This window comes from Anomalospiza imberbis, chromosome 3, assembly GCF_031753505.1.
Source record: "Anomalospiza imberbis isolate Cuckoo-Finch-1a 21T00152 chromosome 3, ASM3175350v1, whole genome shotgun sequence".
NCBI classification, from domain to species: Eukaryota; Metazoa; Chordata; class Aves; order Passeriformes; family Viduidae; genus Anomalospiza; species Anomalospiza imberbis.
The window spans coordinates 37,205,650-37,228,361 of NC_089683.1; the positions used below are offsets into that span (position 1 = coordinate 37,205,650).

The following is a 22,712-nucleotide window of genomic DNA, read 5'->3' on the forward strand; positions in this document are numbered from 1 at the left end:
CCAACCCTTGTTAGAAGTCCAAATAGCTCAAATACAAATCTGTAATATTGCTCTCTGAGTAATATCTATTTTAAACCAATTTTGGCAGACACTAGGAGTCGTAAGCAGCATGCCAGCTGTATGGTTCTTTGAGTCCTTCTCCTGGATCCATCCAGCCAGCAGCGGTGACAGAATACCCTCCTGCTCTGCTAAGGAAGCTCTGACACCTTCACTTTCCTTTCAGTCCAAATGCGCTGGGTTCCCACAGGAAGGAGAGCTTGCCTTTGCTGCTCCAAGGATAGAGTAATATCACCAATAAAAATCAGAATCTTCCAAGTTTCAAAAGTTCCCTTTCCATAAAACAAGCCTTAAAAAGAGAATAGACAATGAGCCGCACAACATTTTTTTACAGGCACTCATTTGAGATGACTCACATAATTAGTTCATTTGACCACTTCACATTTCCTAAGTTATAGCAACAAGCAGTATAAAAGCTTTTACAATCACGTACAATCATGAACCATTTTTGCTTTATGTATAAAAGTGCCTAGCGTAGTCATTTATCAGCAAAAATTAACATCCCCACACAAATACATGGACTGTGATATCAACTTACAGATACCTGAGCACCAAACACTTGCTGATCCTGGTCACTTCCCTGCTCCTCTTTACCCTTCACAGCATCCTCCTCTGAAATGTCTGTGTTCATCAGCTTTCCGAGCACCAGCCAACCCAGAAGTGTGGCTGGTGCACAATTTGCCATTTAGCAGTTTCCTTTCCCTGGATCTCCAGGCTACACAAAGCTCCCATTTCAGACTCCTATTTGGGACTTCACGATGGGAGGGTAAGATTATGCTTTGAGACCCCACAGCACAAGTTACACTGCATTAAACTAAATATAACAAAATTTAAGTAAAAATAAGGAAAGGTCTATAATAAGTAAATCCCACTTTTTCAATGCACACCACAGGAAAACACATATGCACAAAAGGGATATGTGTCCTTCTTGGATGGAGGGAGGTGGAGAGGTCAAGCCAGAAAACCTGAGAAGTAAAAGCAGAATGATTCAACATAGTGATGGCATTGCAGAAAGAAGGATTATTTTTGCACAACTGCAGCAAGGCCTGCAGGGACAGGAGGAAGCGGAGGCGGTGGGAAGGGAAGATGTTCAAACAGCAGTGCTGGCAGAGTGTGAGGTCAGTCAAAGGAGGTCATGTCATTCCAGCAGAAAACCCTGCTGGAATTATCCTACTGGGCAAGAATGATCACACTCACAGAAACACTGCAATGTGCAGTCTTGGTCAGACTAAGTAACCCAGGGCTCCAGCTATGGAAAAACAAATCCCAGGAAGCAAGGCCACTCCCAACAAACTGGACACAAACAGACTGCAGCTGCTGAAACACATAACTGGAGTGACATAATATTAGAATACATTTTTGTGCTTACTAAGACAGCCACAAACCCAAGCCTGAAGCTGTATTTTGGGCACACTAGCTCAAACTATCTTTAGAAAGGAAGAGTATGTGTGTGTACAGATGTTCCAGCAGGCACGGAGACCAGAGAGCTGGAAAAAGCACTCGCTCACTTCCGGACCTTATAAAAACTGTCTGTTGCAAATAAGGGTGGGGATAAATACACCAGGCAATGTGAAACAAAATAAAAACAAAAAGCAGGCAAGAAGCCAGTAGCTGGTCAGGGATTGGTGAGGTATAGTGATTCCATACCTTCTCCAGCTTTACTTCTCCCAACAGATGTTTCCAGGTGTTATCCCCTCCTGCAGTCCCCCTGCTATGTTTTACTCTTCCTGCCAGCTCTTTCATTCAGCTTTCTATCTCACTTTCACAGCTGCTCTCCTGTAGGCACAACTGAAGCTATAAATTCATGTCTACACATCTGTAATAAAAATAGTTTTTGTAAAAGATATTCTTCTTCCCTATTGATAGTGACACAAATGACACAGAATTGTTGGCAATTCAGGGGTCTCACTGCAGCTTTAATCACTGATCAAGACAGAGAGCCATACTCTGTCTCACAAGGAAACGGTAATAATCAAACTTTATATATATATAAATATATATATTATATATATATAATATATAATATATAATATATATATTTTATATATATATATATATATATATATATATATATATATATATAATCTTGAAATTACTTCTATTTGTGAAGAACTGAAAGATACAAGAAATGGCCTCAAAGCCCTTTTTCCATGGAACAGCTATTATTCTTAAAGTAAAACTAATTATCACCTTGTTCCAGAAAACACATCCACATGCCTTCTTCTTTGCACCCTTGGATGTAAGGAAATCCTTGGGGCCACAACTGAAGCAAGAAATGCTTTCAAGGACTCTAAAGTGACTCAAGCGAGCCAACAGTACAGAAGATCTGCTCACCTCCTAAGCTCCAAATCTTTCTTTATCTTCAGCCTGTGGCAAAGCAGAAATCCCAAAGCTTGTTCTTTGGGCATGATACACAAGTGACCATTCCTGCAAGCAGTGCTCGTACAAGAAAACTGACTTGCATAGAGGCACATCTCCTTTGGGCTCAATTTGCCTTTATGGCAAATAAATCAGCCATAGGCAAGCATTGGGTTAATATTGGCAGGGCAAATTCCAGACATGAAGCCCTAGGAGAAAAAGCATAGCTTTGGGTGATGGAGATGGGCCACCAGCCTGCTATTGGTAGGGTAATGGAGGAACCAAATAAAGAAACACAACATTGCACCGACAGGAGCAAAAAGAGATTGCAAAGAGACTGATTTTAAAAACCAAGAAAGAGCTAAAGCAGGTAAGTTTGACAAACAGGGACAGTGCTTGTGGAAGAAGCTGACATGGCATTTTTATAACAAGGGCAGAGGAGTAGGAGCAGAGTTCAGCACTGGTCCTGGAAAGGACTGGTCCACCCTGGTGACTGCCTCTGCCTCCAGGAGAGGCTAGGAGCTCTCCTAAGCTCCTTGGATCTATGTGTGACAAAAGGGCTCTGCTTGCAATGCGTGTGCCATGCCACTGGTACTACAGTGTGACAGCATCTTCCCAACATGCAAGGGGATGCCCATGATTCCAGTGCTGCAGTGGTATTTGCTGCAATTTGCTGCATAGTTAGCTAAGCCACTACTGTTTTTATTGAAATTCACACATGCACACAGTACTTAAGAGAGAGGGGGGAGTTTAAACAGAAGCTGAATTGAAAGTTCAGCTTCTTTTAACTTAATTTGTTAGTAGGTTCATCATATTTTTTGACAGAATAATCTTCCAATGGTGAATTATTTTCACTGGAAAAAAAGAGGAGACCAACAAATTGCTGGATAAAATTTGTGCTTTAAATAATAAAGCAATTAATGGCATTTTAGCAAGCACACATTCTTCTATCCAGAAATAAAATCCCTATTTCATTCATCTAAATTGCTTGGTCAGCTTCAAATAAGTGCAATATAAATCTCTTTCCCATACTGCTGCTGTTATCTGTGATAAAGGGAAGAGACAGAAGGTAATCCTATGTTCTGTATTCACTGACACATCATTTTCATGCTACACTACACTGTAATTTATTTCTAATGGGATAAACCTCTTTAGTGTTCCTGCATTGTTCAGCTACACATGCATCCCCAACTGGTACCAAGATTGTAGGACTGGCAGGTGCAACACACAGGGACCCTGCTTGGTGGATTTAGGATGTCTGCTGCACATTTCAGCAAGGCTACAGCTGTGAAAATAAACAGAGAGACTGTATAATTAAGGTACGCTTTTATTCCTTCCCACCCACTGCCTCATGCAAGCAAGGCAGTCAAAGAGTATGACACTTTTCAGTACTTGTAATTTCCAACTAAACTTTTAATTTTTTATCTAATCAGTTTGAGACGATGCAAAAAGACATGTGGAGCTGTGAGAGATTAAAAGACGTGGAAACCAGTTGAAAGTGAGAAGTCCTTATGGTCTTAGCCACAGGAGAGGTATAGTTTCATACAAAGGAAAATATCTTTGATGCTCTTTCTCCTGTCCTCAACAAGAGGAATACAAGAAGTAAGTAAACCAATGCATGAAAATCAAGCTGGGGCCATGAAGAGCTACAGGTTTGTTTACAATATTTTCATAGCATTTTGCAGAAGAAGATAAAACCTATGGCTCAAGGCTTATAAAAACTTTCTTCAAATTTAGAAGTTTGAACTGAATAGCCAGTTATTCCTGATGCAGTCCTGAAATGGATAGGTGCAAACAGAAGGCTACCTATGATATTCCTGTGGAAATTAATTATAGAGAATTTCCCTATTAATTTGTACAACACTTTTCTCTGTCAAAATATGCAAGACCACCACAGATACTTAAGTTTCTGCCAGTTAATAAACACTATTATCAAGCATCATGACTTAAAGAGACAAGAATCTCAGTTTTACCATGCCTTTCACACCCACCTCTCCAGCTCTGCTGATAGCTATACTCAAATAAAGAGGACATCTTACAAAGTAAAATATTGTCTAATTTGCTGTCGACTATCTGGTTACTTCTACGCTTAATCACCCCAGCCATTTACAAAAGGATTAATTCCATCTGATTCACAGCTGTGGCAGTCAGCTCTCCAGATTCCCTTTAGTGTCAATGCAAAGTGACAGCCCCTTCCAGGGCACATGTCACACCACTGCAGGTACCCATCTTCGAGGTGGTGAATGAACCCCTTGCTGCCTAGGGAAGGGACTAAGAGCTCCACTGTGGCCACCTGCACACGGACAAACTCCAGCTCAAAGGGGCCTGGCAGCAGGAGAGCTGGGTCTGGTCTCCTGGGCAAAGGAGACCTGTGTCACTCAACTCACAGCAGTGTTTCAGCTGCTTTGCCAACTCCAGCTGGACTGGGGTCCTCAGTGCACCCCAAAGCCCTGGGAAGGATGGTGACAGCAACAGCCAGTCTGCAGAGAACAGGCAGGAGAAATACAACACCAGGCACCAGCAGCAGGGCTGCAGCTGCTTTATATTGCTTCTTGCTGCAGATTAAGAATGTTAGCTCTGGTTTACCAACAATTCATGCTTCAAAAATTTGATAAAATATCCCAAAGGCTAATTCCTCCTGAACTCCATCCCTGCTGCCACAATCCATTTGTATTATGACTTTGTTCTGGGGACGTATCCGCAACCACTTATGCGAGGGGCCCAAATGACTCGATCCAGCCCAGCCTGGGCAGGCAGTGCTGCTCACATCCACAATGGGTCACGGGTGAAGGAAAGTGGTCCCAATGAGGCTGGCTACTACTTTAGCAGGGATGCCAGCTGAGATCCTGCTAGTGAAGCTCCCTGCAGAAACCACCAAACAGCCTTGCCAGATGCTCCCGGGGCTCCACAGAGCACTGGCCAAGGAAGCTCTTGGGCAATCAGATCTGCTCCCACAGCAAGGCCCAAGCTCTGGCAACAGGCCTCTGCTGCATCCCAACCTACTTACAGGGTCTGCTGCCAGTCTGTATTCTGATGTCTGCTGACGTCAAAATTTCAAATACAGCAGATCTTGTGTTCATTTAGGTTTTACTCATCTGAAACTCCCTCTTAAATGCAATCCAGATGAGCTCTTTGGCGTGGATAGTGGCTGTCCTTAATGTCTGCAGCCTCACTTAGCAGACTGTTTTCAAAAGGGAGCAGAATAATTTTAGATAGACAGCCTTTCACTGTGGTTGGAAAGGGGATCCTTGATCATGCTCCCAAAGTCACACTCTGCTTTCTGAGCATCTCTGGGGATGGATGGCAGCATAACTCACACCACCAGCTCAGGAAAGCACTGTGGGTGTCTTTACTGAGCTGCTTGTGTTGCCTACCAGTTTTCAAAGGCAAAATGAAAATGCATGGCTTAGCTCCCCCCGGCAAACAGGTGACTTTGTCACCTGGCTACAGACACAAAAAGATGGTATCATGTGAATCGTACAGGTGTGTCTGCACCTATTGCCACAGCTCACCCTGCTGCTGTAGAGGGGGCCAGCTGCATGAAACAGGGCAGCTGAAAGCAAACCCTCAAAAGAGATTCTTGGTCCTAGATTTGTAGTGCCCAGGAGCCACAGCTATCCTTCAAGCCTACAGGGAAAGAACTGAAAGGGCTAAACCTCGCTAGATACCACCTGGTCGTGGTAAATGGTAATAAATGCCTTTGAGGCATGTGCAAGTGAAAAAGCAAGCTTAAATCTGGGAGAAAGACATTGGGATTCTCACTCCAAACACAGCAGTAAGCTTTGGTTTGGGTGCTAGAACAGTGTCCCTAGGCACAGGGCTGGATCTTCTCACCTCAACCTTTCAAAGCTAGGCTGAATGAAAAGTAGTAAGAGCTTGGCTGGAAAAACATGAGCAGCAGATGATAGAATCAGTCTTTACTGCCTTAAATTTTTAACTCTCTGAAAAATCAGCTTCTTATCCAATAGGCAGGTGACACCACCACTAGGAATGTGACGGCTGTCCCTCAGCGTAGGTGTCAAAAGAGAAGCAGCAGAAGGGAGTTAGCACAACTGGTCTAGCAAGAGGGGCGCAAACTGCTTCAGCCCTGACAAGGTGCTAAGATGCAGTGATAAAAGTAAGAGGAATGAATAGGGTCTGGTAATTTTTGTAAAAAAGCAGGGTTTGCATACAGGAACCAGAATTATAAAGAATGAATAAGTGAAGAATCTATTTGTACTATTGATTAAAAACCAGCATGGGCTGTTATTTTTGTCCCTGTGTTCTACATACTGGACTGTTTGGAACCTAAACATTTTTTTACTCTAGTAACAGCCAACATTTAAAACACCAGCTGAACTAAACTCACAAAATTGTATTAAGTATCATATACAGGCACTTCGTATGTACAGTACAAAGCTAAGGGCTACACTTCATCTCTGAAGACAATCTGTAGCCACACTTACACCATGTAAATATTTATCTATAAATAAAGTTACAAGCAACTTCTTTATTCTCAATGCAGTGTGTGAAACACAAGGGTTTTTTTCCATTTCCACAGAAACTTACTTCACCTACTAGCCCCTCAGGACAGCTTGTGAAACTAGAAAAAGTAGTGTACTGTCCATTGCTTCTAATTAAAATCTTACAGTATTGCGGTCAGAGAGCTCTGGAGAGCTGGTGAGGTCGCGTGATTTCATTGAGGTCAGACAGCAAAAGCACACTAGACCAGGGATGACAGATTTCTTGGCTTGTCCATGCAATACAGCTCTCTGCAGCCTGAGCCAGAAATGCCGTCACTGGGAAGCTCTGGTTCCTCTCAGTAACCTAACTTTAAATAGTCTAGATCTTTAAAGGAGAAAAACCCACATAAGCACACCCTCTTCTCCACCACTCCCCCAAGGGTACTAAGAGTAACTTTTTCCCCCAAAGCCTTCTTGCACCTGCAGATGTTGCTATGGGAGCCAATGTGGCTCCAAAGTCTGTGCCAATCTTTAGCCACACTCTGCAGTTTTTCTGTATCACTGAGTGCCAGTAAGTGTTCACACTGCAGGCAATATCTGGTCTGACCATTTGCATGTTCCTCCAGCTGCTTGAGAGCCCATCTGCTCAGACAGGATTGCTGGCTCCACTCACTGCACACGACCCAATGTTTCCATTGCTTACCCTGGAGAACTTGGGGGACACACTGGTGAGGAAGTGGCAGATCTTTGCATTTGTGACACATTCAGTCTGTCTCTTACCTACTATTTTCCCCAGGTATTTACCTCTGGAGGCATGAAATGTCTTTGCCTCTGGTGAATTTCCAATACTCACATCCACATGTTATGATGGAAATAACATCTGAGTGGAAGACTCCTAGTTTGGTCTTTACATTTGTATTTTCAATGACTAATTTTGTTTAAGTTGGTAAACGCAGCTGTTGCCTTGCCAGTTGGTGACATTTCCTTTTGGACTTCCCCCCTGGTTGGTGTGTCTCTGCCAAGACATGTAAATTGACTCATTCCTTGTATTCCTTTGCCTTTTTATACAATGCTTCAGTAGGAATTTGCAAAAGGTCTCTTGAGATTTGTTTCCTTAAATAATTATTAGCCCTGCAATGCCAGATGGTCTTTTCTTACATGTTTTTTGAACTACCACTTAAGCATCCCATGCTCAGGATGCTGGATCTAACTGATGCAACAGCTCACTATACTATATCCAGCTGTACTTTTTCTTATGGTGACTTGGCCATGTCACCATCCATTCAATGACAGAATGCACGCTGGTTTTATACCAGCATTATCCATGATGAACCACTCATGTAGCTCGCTACTTGCTTCAATGGCTCAAGCTTGTCAGTGACTTCACAGCCATTATAAATACATACGTGAAAATAATAGTCTCCCGAAAAGGATAATAAACATATTCTCACCAAGAGCTCCAAACAAAGAACTGCATCAAACTGGCAGGTGATCTGCCTCAAGCCAGGGAGGAGAAGGCTATCCAAAATCTGGATAGCAGAGGCCATCCAAGAACCTGGCCATTGCTTTAGCTCCCTAATTGAAATGTCTGAGCTGAATATGTAAGAGAAATAAATTAGAATCTCAGTTCTTCATTTTGGTTTGGTTTTTTTTTCATTTTTGATGCAGTGAAAGGAACAGGTCTTCTCTTCAACTTTTGCAATAGTTTGCATCACCTTTCTGAAATACTTTATCTGAAATGCAATTTCTTTGTATTAGTTGGATTATGTTCTCTTTTTTTTTTTTGTATTCCTGTATTTCTTGAAGAACTCAGCAACTACTCATTCAACCATTTGTCAATGGAAAATGGAGCAATGATCTCTATCTCCAGCTACTCCAAATTGTGGTTTTAGATAGCTTTTCACATCTGCCTTTGTGCTATGAGACAGAACCTCTACTTTGGTATTTTCAGTTCCTTTGGCAAAGTCACAGTGCTCCTCCCACCATCATCATCCTTCTCCTGTCACTAAATAGCTTTCACTTGCTAACCTCAGACAGGCCAATTGTCTGCCAGAACCTGGCCTGTTGAGCAAAGGGAATAGCTTTTTCAGGAGCTACATCAGCTTCTTGGGCAAGGCTATCTTTTTATTTCTCTTGGGGCCTCTATTCTTGTTCTGAAACTGATTTTCCTGATGATTTTGTTGGATGCATTCAAATATCCAATGTTGGTTTTGGTATTTTCATCCTTGGAAAGTCCACTGTCTGGGATTGCTCAGCTGCAAACCAGTTAGCAACATACGGCATGCTCGCTTAAGTTTTAAAACCAATTTACTAATTATTTTTACTAATTCTCCTGCAATGTTTTGTTTTGTATTTTTTAATCTTCGCAAAACATAATCACTTCTATTGCACGCTAAGATGTGCTGAAGATAAACACTGTGTTTGTCTCCATTATACTTAGACCACAACACTTCCACCAACCGCTGTGGGGACACTTTTACACTATGTCCAGGCATCACCAAGAGCACAGAGAACAGGCAGACTTCTGCCAGGCCCCACATTATTGTTCTGGAGACAGAAGACATTTGGCCATTAATTCCTCTGTTCTGTCACTGGCCCTAACCCCAAGAAAGAAGTCTCCCTTTTAGAAAGCAGATGTCAGCTAAGGAATTTGGTCCAAATCTGCTGACAGCTCTTATCTCATCACAGTAGTTGTCTGTTGGTAATACTGTGTAATTGTCATTTCATGTACTGTATTTGAAATCTAGTTCAGAGCAATCGACCACTAATTGGTTCCCAGTCTACAAGCTATTTTTCTGCCGTGGAAGTCATAATTAATGCTACTCCCTCTAAGTTATCACCATCGTGCTTCATGAATATATTATAGCTTTGTTTTCATTCTTAAGATTGCTCTTCATCAATTCCTGGTCACAGACAGTTTCCTTACTCAAAGGATTTTACTTTATTCCTCCATTTCCTTCACCTGCATCTCTTTTGTTGTTGCAGCCTTTATTTCACTGTTCCAGAAACCTACTTTCTGTGGTTAGTTTTTTTTCCAAACCTTTCCCTAAAGAACTCTTCAGAGTCTTGCCTGGCTCACAGCTTTCACCAAAGCAGGTCATATCATTTCACCCAAGAGAGAATCTGCTATTTACCTGGCACGAACTTTGCTGGAACAGCTACCTTGCCATCTTCCTCTAATTTGCCTCTTTTCCAAGGACAGCTGAACCCCAAACACAGATGTTGTATCACTGCTTTTCATCACAACCACGACGTTTGACCCATTCAGTTTGGGCCATGAGACTCTAAAACCTTGCCCACAGCAAAGTCAGTTGAAGCCCTGATTTGGCCTCTGGGTTCAAGTGGTAGCCATGCACTGCCAGCTGCCGAAGGAACACAGCAGTTTTCCTGTCACCTACATTCTACTTGATAAGGATGCTGCAAGATGAAAAGATTCCGGATACTCACATTTTACAGTAACAGCAGCCATTTCAATACCTGGCTTAAAAAAGAAACCACATCTTACATCTCAGAAATGGCTAAGTTCTGTCTGCAGAGCTGATGTAAACTGTTCATACCTTCTTCTGCATGACATTTTGCATTGCCTCCCTCCCTCATGCCCAGCACACTAATAGGTTAGTAGTTATGACCACCTGAATCTTTTTCAGATTCACATTAGGACTCCCTAAATATGGTGAAACACAGAAACTTCACAGCTACCAGAGCTGGGAGAGAAAAATTCTTTTTTTTTTGGCTACTGAACCAGTTCATATTCTTCTACACTTATGGTGCTATTTGGTTCAGCAAATGGAGAATTAAAAGAATTTTGCCAACAATTTTTACTGCCTCACATGAGAGATGTTAGCTACACTTGAGCCCCATGTGACACAGTAATTTTGGACCTGACAATGGGTGAACTGTAAGGGAAGAGCAGACTTTGTACTTGAACGGTCAAGACACAGACCTGAAATAGTAACATTCAAAAGTCAGGTTTGAGGGAGAGTCAAAATGGGCCAGAAGTGTTGAAAAGAACAGCTGCTCATCTTTGCAAAAAGCTCAGTCTTTCAGGGAGACACACTCTAAAGAGAGGAAGGAAATTTAATCCAGGGGGCCAGTACCTGGGACCTGCTAGATCACTTTTCCACAGCAAAACTGTAGTAGGGTAACTATCGACCAAACGCGAAATGAAGAAGCCAAATCAGGATGTTAGGAATTGCTCTGACACACTGAGGGTGTCATCTTTGGTACCAGCTAAGTGGGGTGGGAGATGGGGTGGGGAGAGGGAAGAGCAAAAACCATGGTTTGGGGTAAAAGAGAGTTTTCTGGTTAAAAAATGAGACCAAAAAAAAAACCTATTTCTGAGATACTGGGAAATGAGTGGTAGTCTTTTCATCATAACGGAAGACAGAAACAGGGAAGACAAAGAAGGTATGTTCAGAAGAACACAAAACCCAGAGATATCTTAATCATATTTGCAGATAACAAGCTCTCGAGTAGTATAAATACAGTCTGAGCAAGTGTAACCAATATATAGCTTGCTTTAAAAAAGACAAAGCATGTGCATTTTACCTCTTCATGTTAACACACTGTAATAAACAGCTATGGAAAGCAAACCACAAGGGAATTGCGCTGTGTTAAAAACTTTCTTGTATAACCCCAAGCAACTACTTTGTGCCTCAGCTTATATACATATAAAGGCTGTATATACTACAATTAGTGTCTGTAAGATGAGTTTAATTAAAATTTGGTGGTTGAAGTACTATTTTAGTGTATAACTTTGAGAGAAGTTATGCAATTTTTGCCATTTATGGTTATCTGGTACATTATTTCTCCCAAAAAAATACTTTTTTTTTTTTTGAAAGTACAGAGCATAAAAAAATGAGCTGTGTTTCTGAAACAGAAAGAGGCTGGAATCTATTTGTTCAAATCCAGACTTTAAAATTACATAAGCGACACCCCTAGACAGTCTGGGCCATCACATTGTGGAATTACCTCCCACTGAGAAAGAGTGACCAGCAGGAGGATACAGGACATGGCTGGTACCTGTTTGCACTAACTCCCTACACCAAGGGTCCAGGAAAGAACTTCCAGTGTAGTTTTTTACAAGCCAAAGACAGGTGTCTGAGTATATACAGGTGTCTGAAAAATCTGTGGCTAGTAGGTCTCAGAGGAAGCAAAGAGAAATTTGAAGGAAGACTGAAATTACTATTTCAGATTCCCAAGAGGTCAGCTAGCTTCTGTTGCCCCAAGTAATAACAATATTGCTTCATTTGCTTTGATTATGAATTTCAATTTTGTGATACCTGATTTTTTTTTGCTTACTGCTCTAATGGCTAGACAACAATTCTGTGCATGACTGCTGCAATTTTGTTTCTATATCCTGATAATTACACCTCTTCGATGCAGCGTGTTTTAATAATATTTGCAGATAAGCTGAGCTGCCGTCAAACCCATTGAGACTGGGTTTGTTCACAGCTTTTGATTTTATTAAGTGCAGGCATGGAAAGGCAAGAACTGAAGCATCAGCTCAAACAGGAATGAGCTCCAATCCCTGTTCCCAAAAGCAACAACTTTGACATACATGGGAACCCCAGGGAGCACACAGGGCCACTTTCGCCTTAGTTAAACTCCTCCTCCTTCACTTCTGTAACTCTCTTGTCTTCCATTTTAGCACCTGTTGAGCAGACAGAAGAAGAAAGACTTGGGGGAAGAATGCCAAGGGAAGACTTCATTGCAGAACATTTTTATTTCGTTGTTCATTAGCAGGTAGGCGACAGCCATACATATCAACGTGGGTGAGCACATGGGGCTTTCATGGAAGACAGAGCGCCAACGTTAATTCCCAGGAGACTCATCTCACTTACGAGACGCCCACGTTCACACCGCAAGCACAGCTGCACCAGCTACAGTCGTCTTGGAGCCTCTGCTCTCAAGATGTAGATCTGGTTAAAGATATCCTAAATCGCAATGCCATCTCCCATTATCCCAAGTCCTCTGTCAGCAGACTCAAAATCAGGATCCCTTAGAATAATGGAGAGATTTACCAACACCTTTACCACTAATATAATCTGCCAGGAAAGCACTTTTCATCGTCTGTTTTAAAATATATATTAGTCTGATCACTTATTCCTTATCAACATCATAAAACAACAGCACTGAAGACCAGCTATACAGGAGCTCCTGATGTTTGCAATCTGCTTACAGGACCCAAATTTAAGAGACAGCATCACTGCATTTAGAAATGTCACATCAAGGTTTCCAGCAGCTTCAACATTTCCCATTTCATTAAATGAAAGAAGGGGTGGAGAAAGGAGGAAACCATATTTCTGCTTCACTTACCTGACAAATGCAAGAAACTGCATATAGATCAACTGACACAACCTCTCTGAATCTTACTGAAACACACAAACAAAGCAAGATCAACCCAGGCAACTAGAATTTGCTGCTGTGGTTTGGGAAAATAGTTTAAAACTCAGAAGGTTTTGGATACCTTGGTTGAATGCTTCCAAATGAATAACTGTGCACAAGCATACAGTTAATAGCAGATTTCAGAATTCAGTGACTATCCATCTACACCACTTCAGTAGTAAATCAACAGATTATCTTGGTATGACAACTTAGCTACAAGTCTCAGCCTGGAAGCACTTCCCTCCCCCCTACACCTAAATCACAGTCAGAAATGCTCTGAAGGAGATTAGGGAGACAACTTTGCCAAGCACAAAACGCTGACCTAAACATGTTCCTGTTTAAGTAGGTGGAGGTTCTAAATTTGACTGAAATGGCCATGTTCAGTCTAGCCCTTTTGTGTCTTTCAAGATTTGTGTAAGCTTTTAAAGCCTCTCGTTTCTTTTAAAGCAGATTTTACTATCCCTAGATGTATTTTCTGTTCTTAGCCTTTTTGCTATAAACATACTGACAAACGGCACATACACATATTCTGCTGAATCTAGAGAAATGACAGGGTTTGTGCTTCACCTGCTACATCTGAAAAAAGCAACAGCTGCAGGTGATGGTCTGGCTCATGCCAGCACTCTGTAGTGGCATTCTAGTGTACAGGAGGGAGGGCTGCTTCATCAAACAATGTGCTCTGTAAGCTTTTACACTGTAAGCAAGGAGATCCCAAAATATAGGCTGCAGCATTTATTTTCATCCTTACAACACTGTTAAATCAAAGGGATTTACATGGATTAGCAAAGGACAAAACTGGCCTATTTTAGCAATTGTAAAATGACATTAAGATTATAACTCATCTCACACTCCCAAGATTAATTACTTCCCAACTAAATATATTGAAAGGTTCTTTCCATCTAACAGTCATGCCAAATGAAAAAAAATAGTGGGTTTTTTAATTCCCTTTTTATTTTCTGTTTTAGACATGATGTATTTTAAAACTGAAATAATTAATTGGTTAATTTTCTTTAAAGAATTAAAAAGGAGCACAGGCTATGATGCTGGGTTAGAAACATCAGACGGTGGCTGCTGCCAACTCACTGAACCCTGAACTGTGACATCACAGCTGGCCACAATGTAATTCTTTTTGGAAGATGGAGCTCTCTTACACACCAGTGAGGTTGCTGTTCCCCCCCACCCAGCTGCTCCTGAGATTCTCACATGTGAATAACTGCGCCTGTATGGGAACATTCAGAAAAAATGTCACAGAGGTTTTGAAATGATAACCAGAAAACACATTGTGGTATTAGTTCTGCTTAACTTTATAAGAGCTTGAATTTTAGTTTTTATTAGCTTCTGCAAGGCTGAATTTCCCAGAATGATGTAACTGCTGTCTCAAAATAATCTGAAAATGTTTTTTTCTGTCCTCACACTACAGCTCTACATCTCCCCTCTGCTGAGCTATGTCTAGAATAGCTAATCTGAGATCAACTCACACATTGGTTTCTAAGGGACACAAATAAAAAATGGGCTGAAGGATACCTAGGATGACGCAAAGAAATGTGTTTTGCACACACAGGGACACAACCACTTTGTAAGGAATCCTCAGGCACCAAAGGACACGTGGCAGCTGCCTGCCCGCACGCTGCTCCCCATGCATGGCCTCCACAAGCCAACCACGTCCAGCCCAGCCTACAGCCGCTGGAGCGTGGCTCCATTGTAGCTGCTGACAAACAAAGGAGTTACTTGCTGTTAGTCCAGTGAAGATTGCCAAAGGCAACAGGTTCTTAACGCGGAGCCCGCAAGTACACTTGCTCAAATATCTAGCTTCAAGTGCTGGTCAGGGGCTGTTCCTGAGGCTGTGACAAAACCCAGGGCAACTCAGGCCAAGGGGGTCCTGCTCCACACACAGCTTCATGATCCCAGGGTGGGCAACTCTGACAGCATCCTGAGCTGAACTCCTGGGAGTTGTACACCTAGATATGGCATTTTCCTCCAGAAGGCAGTTTATTCTGGATGCTTCACTTGAAGCTGTTTGCACCCACCCCTCCATCAGCAAATACAGGGGCTGGTTTACAGCCCCTGTCCTGAGAACTGCATCTCCACACGGCTGCATGTGTGCACTACAGTTAAAGCACTTTGGGACGATTCAGAGTGAAATGCATAAAATGCTAATGTATTACTAGACTCCTACAATATTTTTAAATAGCATCTCCAGTATATAGAACTATTTTACAAGCAAGTCAGTGTTCCATGACACCAAAGATTTTTATTTTATCTTTTAAAGTTTAAATATCAGTGAAAAGTGGGTGTTGATAGGATCTGCCAGCAGCACAAACAAAATGTATGAATCCAGACTAGAAATGAAACAATCTCTCCACAACAGGGAAAGTAAGGTAGAACAACAGAAAAATATTCCACAATACACAGCACCTTTAAAGTATTCAACAAGCAAGTAGAACAGAGATTTCAAAGCACATTTGGACATGTGCTTCTTCAAGCAACATGTCAAAACCACTACCTTCTCCTCCCCTTCTTCTTGACAGATGGTCTGACTGGGCCCGAAGCCACACCACCAAGCTGTGATCTTGGCAAAACCCTCAAGGTAAATAAGGCTGGGCACAAAGTACAACTGGATGGGAGGCATGTGAGTGCTGAAGGATGAGATCCTGGCGATTCAGACAGCAGCACAAGCTCATCTGAAACAATGCTCCGGCCCAGTGCCAAGAATGCTCTAGAGGTAAACACTACATAGAGAGGGCTGTATCCGTCTCCAGTTGAGGAGATGTTTAAAAGGTTAAACACTTTTCTGTTTAAAAGGTTAAACACTTCAAGTTTCCTGGGCAAATCTCAACTATCCTCCTTTTTTTTCAAGCTACTACAAAAAAAAAAACCAAAAAAAAAAAACCAAAAAAAAAAACCAAAACAAAAAAACAAAACTCCACTAAAATCTCAACATTTATTGAATTTTGTTTTCTTCTGTGCTGCTAGAGTGGTGTGAAGATGCAAGAAAGTGCTACCATGCTGTTTTGCAAGACAGGATGTGCTTTATGGGTTCCAAACCACCTCTATATGGGCTTTGTAAGATCAGCTGATTCCCTCCAAGCTAAAAAACACTGAGGATATGCCAAGTCACATTGTTTATTGTTTGGACAGTTTTTTTGGTTTGGTGTTGTGTAATGGAACCATCTGCATGAGTACCAATCAATAATCAAAGGCAACCATGGCCAGATGACAAACCCCTCTGCTTCTGCAGGTTTGAATGTCAAATTACCACTGCCATTTGAATTCTGATTCGTTTTTAACTTCTGATCAAATCTAACATAGCTGGGAAGACAATGCTTTCCACGCTCCACCTTCCCCTCCTCACTGCTCTGAAATCATCGGTCTCAAAGCCAGAAGTCTAAATGTAGTGTAGGGCAAGTTCAAAACAGGGAGGGCTGCTGGGAGTCTACTGCCAATTCCACTCTGCAGTCACAGCTTGCTCCCACAGCTCCATTAGCTGCCTGCAATCAAGGGTGGATGACTCAGTCCTGCTTGCTGTCCAGGTTTAATAGGTTCAGCTAGTTAATGAGCAATGGCTAGATTGCATTCCAAGACTTCACATCATTTGTAAAGCAATTAAGTGTACACTTTTTGGGCTCCTCTAAGAGAAGGGCCTTGTTCTACTGAGATGACAACTGGAAGGCACAATTTTCAAAACAGAATAGCACGACACAGTGGGAAACTGTTAGGATATTCACCTTCTCCATGTATCATGCTGAATGCATCATTCCTTTTCCACAAACCTCTCAAGAGCTCACTTACCTGTACACCCCTGGATTATAGATTGCTCTTGCTAGATGAAACCAAGAGCTGTAAGCCACTGGGAAGCATCTCAGTGCACGTTCAGTGCTGACAAAGCAGGCTAAGGAGCCATAGAGTTAACAAAGCAGATCTTTAATCTGAAAGCCACTGCAAAGGCAGGGGTACTTTTCACATGTATACTTTTTACACGTATTCCCACCAGAGAACTGCAAGGCTCCTTGCAAACAGCAGAACACTTATACCTAGATTTACAAAGCTCAGAAGCTAAGTGACTTGAGCCCTCAGGCATTCCTCACAAAACCAGGACCATGTCCTTAGAGAAAGAAGCTACCTCCTAAGGCAGAACTGGGGGAAAAGCAAGCATTTCTATTTGACTCACACACGCTCATTCACCCCCCACACTCTTGCACTACTGCTTTTAACCTAAGTGTGCAGTGCCCCTTCTGCATGATTGTGTATTTTTAAACTCTCACTTCAAAGGCAAAGATCCTTTTTTGTTATAGGGAGGAAACTCCTCTGGCAGTACAGAGGATCCTCAGCCTTAAATGGCTAACTCACAGTTGGGCCAAAGTTGGATCTCCCAGGGACTCTGCAGGCTGTCTTTTCCATGCTCTTCAGCTGAACCTGGGGGAGAAAGGAGTCCTACTGGCAAGGACTTGTCTAAAAGATATGCTACTTCTACATTACACCAAATGTTGAGAGCCATGACCACTAAGCTAGTTAGTAGATAGCAGCCACACTGAGAGAGCATCCTCCTCCTCACGTATGAGACGTACAAAAGTCTGGATACTTACTGGTTTATAACATCTTTACTAGAAAGGAAAGAAAACCAAGAAAATCTCCAAACACTCAAGGTCCCTTCACAACCTATTTCTGCAAAATGAGGAATCAGATTCCATTTCTCTGAGCACATCCACTATCTAAACTGGAGATAAGTTTCAGGAGGAATAAATCTTTACTCATTTACCAAAAGAACTTTTCATTGAACTTTCAAAAAAGACTTCTGCAACAACACAAGACCGGTGTTTTTACTTTAAATGCAAAACCTTGGTATGGAAAGGAAGCACAGCTGAAGTGTTATATAATTTTTTCTTCTATTATTCTCCATTTCCTTTGCACATGCCAGTCAAAACTATAAAATACTTGTGGGAGAAATGCAGAAGGCACGATTTCACATTCCAAAAGATCTATTTCCATACTGCATACGAGCCAGTCGACCACCCAGGAAAGCCAGGCAAACACACTTTGGCCCACCAGTGCTGCAGTTGCTGACGAGCAACCCTTCTCTATCAGGGCTTTGCCCCGTATTTCCTATGAGAAATAAGCGTCAAGCCTCACAAGCAGCCAAGCCTGTGGCTGCATCACCTCTAAGTCTGCCCTGAAACAATACTGAAAAGCAGACCAGCACTTTCTCCTCTTGAGAAGTGATATCAAGCGCTAAAATATTTTTAATAAACTGGCCACAAAAAAAAAAAAAAATAAGTAGATAACCTTAATACAGAAGGCCGTCACACTGTCACCCATGTATTTGTCAAACCCTCTGCCCTCCATCCCAACACTTTGAGCTCAGTTTTATTAGAGAAATGAGAGCGAAATTGGGTCATCTGTAGTCTTGGGAAAGGGTATGACCAGCTATTTTCTCTCCCTAAGAACCCTGGACAATGTTACTTTCTTTTCATACATCAATCACAGAAGGGTTTGGTAACTGTTTCAGAGTCACTAAAAATTAATCAGTCCCTGAGAGGCCAAGCTGGTTGAGAAACTGCTGGCTGAAGCAACAGAAGTAGGCATGACTTGCCTTCAACAAAGCAGAAGGCATTTGGTTTTAGTTAAAGGAGTAAAGGGTAGTAAAACTTGGCCAAGTATTTATTTATTGGACCAGAGTGCCTGCAACAAGAGAGGAGGGTGAGATGGTGTGAAGTTTTTGTAATCCCAGCCTTGGAAGAGAGGCAACTGAACTCTGGTTTCACTGTTGGAATAAGACAGCACAGAAAACCTTTGGTATGTGCTGTAGAAATTATGATTTATAGAAGCAATGGGGTGTCTGTGTGTAAAACCAAAAAAGATCTAAAAGCTCTAAAAGCCTTAAAGCTTGCCCAAGATGATACCTTTTCTTTAACCTGTTGGCCATCACTTTCTGCCAGTTCAAGACTGTCAGGAGTATAAGGAAGCATTAAGCCACTAGTGAGATTGTTGCTTTGCAGAAATGATGCTTTCAGTTCAGCAGTGGGGAATGCTGACTGGGCATCACTGAAGCGTACCCTTGGATCTCTCCAGAGTTAAATAAATAAATTTAATAAAAGTTCCAATTAATGGAGCTTTACATTGTCTTGACCCAAACGTCCACTCAGTGGTGTAGCTACTTGGTAATACTTCAGTACGGGCTAGTACGTGCACCTACCAGCTGTGAGTTTTTTGGCTCTCAGTCGTGTCCCCCCACTCGGTGTGAAGGCAACATAACAGGGGTGGGCAGTGAGAGACCCCCAGCTCTGGATTCATTTCAACTCTGATGAACACAACTGATTTTCAGTTCATGGCAGAGCACAAAAAACAGGGAGGTCCATCTGAGGATGCTGCAGAAACTCATTGGATGTGTGGCAGAGAGCAAGAAAAAACAATGAAGAGGAAAAATGGGATAACCTTGCAGCGTTTAGCTGGGACTGTCAGGCAAGAGTTAATGCTGAGGAATCTTGCAATTCTGTTTATGTTCTTTCAGCACAAGCAGGTGTTGGGAAGCCCAGGATGGGAGGGGCATGCAGATAAAAAAAAGAAAGAGGAACCACTTTTTTTTTTCCTTGTGTGCGTGATCTATTCAGATGAATCTTTTTTACTGACAGGCTCTCTTCCTGGAATCAGCACAGATGCCCAAGTGACATTCTGTGGCTCTCTGATAAACACATAGCATACTTCAAATGTCTATGTTATGTTGCTTGTTTGTAGTGGAGGTTTTGATGGGAGTTCTGGGGTTATTAAGTAATTTTTAACAGAGACATTATTAAAACCTCCCAGCTTTTTAAAATTTAGATATATTTGGTTGAAGTTTTGTTATTTTCATAGTATTATAACCATGTGCTGTAATGCTTACCATCTGAAAAGTGAGACATAAAGGACACATATCCATTAACACACATCTCATTTCTTCCCTTGGACACTTTGAATACAACTGTGCACATGACTTTTAAAGTGACAGATTTTGTACAGACGAATGCTCTAACCTGTAGATTTCCCTCCAGCTGCTGCTGCTCCTTGTCCAGTGCCACAGCCACCTCTCTCCCTTTCCTGCAGCTCTTTGTTACTGAACATCAGTGTCACTGGCTGACACGATTAGTGCGGCTGACATTGTGCCACTGCTCTAGGAAACAGGCAGAGGGCAAAGGGAGAAAAAAAACCAAAACAACAACACCCAACCCAAAATCTCTAGCCATCTTAGGCAAAAGAAATCAGGCTCAAAGAGATGTAACCAACCTCACTCTTCCCAGTTAAAGAGAAGGTCCTTGCACTGCAATAGACATGTGGCATTTCAATCAGCTCCTATGCTTGGAAAATGGGTACACTTCTGTGCCCCAACACATATCCTGGAGTGCTTTAGTTCCCAGACATTAAAGGCAAAGGTGGAATGGGGGCGGATAGGGAAGGGAAGGGGAGGGAACAGGAAATAAAATGGTTAAAACCAACCAAATAAACCAACACAAACAAAATAAAAACAAACCACAAAAAAATGCAACCCAGCATCAGACAGGAGATAAAGCCTGACCTGTGATTCAGCAGATTCAAATGCTCAGAAGTACAACAGCCTGTGTGCACTACTAAAAGACAGCAGCAGTCCATTACATGTATGGATTTGCAGCACTTTGTCAGCACTAATGATGTTACCTCATTAAAAGAGATAAATGCCTTACTGTACTACCAAAAGCATCTGCTCCTTTCTTCTCACCTGTTCTCCATCAGGGCAATCAGCAGCAGTGCAGTGAGAACAAATCAAAATACAACACTAAACTCACTTAGAGCCACTTGCTAAGGTTGCTTTGTGTTGTTTTAATGTCAACGTTTTTCATTTTTTTTTAAATGGGGTTATGCTATGCTTCCTACCAGGTACCTCTTCTCTTGACACTAAATCAGCATATCAAAGAAAACAAAGCTCTGGGAACCACCATGGCCCATCAGCTTTCAAAGGACTTCCCAGAAAATAAACTAATGTCTACTTCGAATAATTCATTCACTGTTGAGTAAAATGATGCAACTTCAACCACACCAGGTGAATTAGGCAAGAGGGTGACAATGACTTCTGTCTGCTAACACTCTGACATGTTGCCACGCTCAACACAACAATTTTCTTCCAACAGATTCCTCTCTACATGCAACGGTAGCAGTTTACAATAATGAATGTTTTATGCATTATTCCTTTGTGTATAAGGTCTCACAAGTACACATTATTGAAGTCTATTAAACTCTCTATTTAGCAGAATTACCAATGTGCCTTTGGGGAAATTATTACAATGAAGCTGTACTGGTATTTAAACTCCAGTTGTTTAACAATTTTTTCCTAATCACCAATCCAGGTATCAACATTAAAGTGCAGTCAGACTTCTTCCAGTGCAGCATAAACCTGTCTATGAGCTGCTTATGGAAATTCATTTAAAAGAATGAGTATTTTAACCTGCCATGTTTTTCATAATTAGCCTCAGATATAGCTTGTGCTTTAAAATAATAGGAACTCCTTCCTGATCCTCTTCACCAAGCAGAGCCCTCTGCAGTTAAACCTGGTTACAGAACCAATTAACTATTTGCAGCCACACCGCTGCTGTCAGCATACCAATATCTGCAAGATACCAGCCCATTCAAGGAAAACTTGGCCAACAAGGTCCCATTCTTTACAAATGGCTTTTCTCTGAGAAAAAAACCTGTACTAGATGCAAGGGATGGAGCAGTCCAAAAGCTGCCTAAACCCAGTGCATGCCCAGGTCCCTCCTCTGGTCCAGATACAACTCAGAGAGTTGAGTAAAGCAACAACAGAACATTTTCTGGTTTTTGTGCCACTCAGACCATTTCCCTTGTTCATTCTGCACAATACAGCTATAGCTAACTACTGTCTAAATGTGCCTGGTTTTGTGGCAATGAGTCAAATTTGGATCCAAATTTGTAATGTGTGTCTGTACCTGCCGTGACAAGAACAAATATTTTTCCAATGGGAAGAGTCTCACATTCTCAGGGGAAGAGGAAGTAAACTTCACCATACTAGAAATCACAGGATTCAGCTTCCTGGGGTGGGGTAGAAGAGACCTAGGTCTCAACCTTTCAGGTTTCCTCTGTGACCTTCAATAAATCACAGTGTTCCTGCCTTCATTTTTCATCAGTATGAAGTGCTCAGGTTCTATCTATGGGGCAGTAAGGCTCTCCAGCAAAGACAAAAGATGCCTTGTCCTTGCTACTACGTTACACTAACAGTTTAACAACTTCAACACCAGTTCAATTTCAGTCAACCTTCAATGAAAAAAACAGCATTTTTTTTTGAAAAAACACTGACAACAATCTTACAAAACCACTAGTCACAGAAAAAGAATATAAGTAATGGAGCCGAGCAAAAGGGCTTGACATCTTATGAAGATGCAAAATTTAGGCCATCATACATGCATATTTTGATATGCCAGAATTCAAATTCTATGTCCAAATACAGATAAA

The 22,712-nt window shown here is 41.8% G+C and overlaps 1 protein-coding gene and 1 long non-coding RNA gene across 13 annotated transcripts in view; one reads left to right on the forward strand and one right to left on the reverse strand.

The window, feature by feature from the left end:
* BACH2 (BTB domain and CNC homolog 2) overlaps positions 1 to 22,712 on the reverse strand; it is a 187,616-nt gene that overhangs the window by 111,197 nt on the left and 53,707 nt on the right. For 2 of the 10 annotated variants that reach the window (XM_068184047.1, XM_068184043.1), the window contains exon 1: positions 7,338 to 7,554. The exons of 5 other annotated variants lie outside the window; for them this stretch is intronic. Coding sequence is in view for 1 of the 5 variants with exons in the window: in XM_068184038.1 (XP_068040139.1) it covers positions 7,561 to 7,610 (50 nt within the window). In the remaining 4 variants the exon portion in view is untranslated. Of the gene's footprint in view, positions 1 to 7,043; positions 7,174 to 7,337; positions 8,539 to 22,712 lie in introns of those variants that run through there. 3 more of the 10 variants (XM_068184044.1, XM_068184038.1, XM_068184045.1) reach the window with 3 other exon arrangements.
* Positions 14,378 to 22,700, forward strand: LOC137470551 (uncharacterized). Of its 3 annotated transcripts, none has more exons than XR_010997124.1 (3): positions 14,378 to 14,529; positions 15,773 to 15,966; positions 21,126 to 22,700. It is a non-coding gene; the product is annotated as an uncharacterized lncRNA (long non-coding RNA). The 3 variants fall into 3 exon arrangements; XR_010997123.1 differs by lacking the exon at positions 21,126 to 22,700 and adding an exon at positions 19,871 to 20,056; XR_010997122.1 differs by lacking the exon at positions 21,126 to 22,700 and adding an exon at positions 16,220 to 17,853.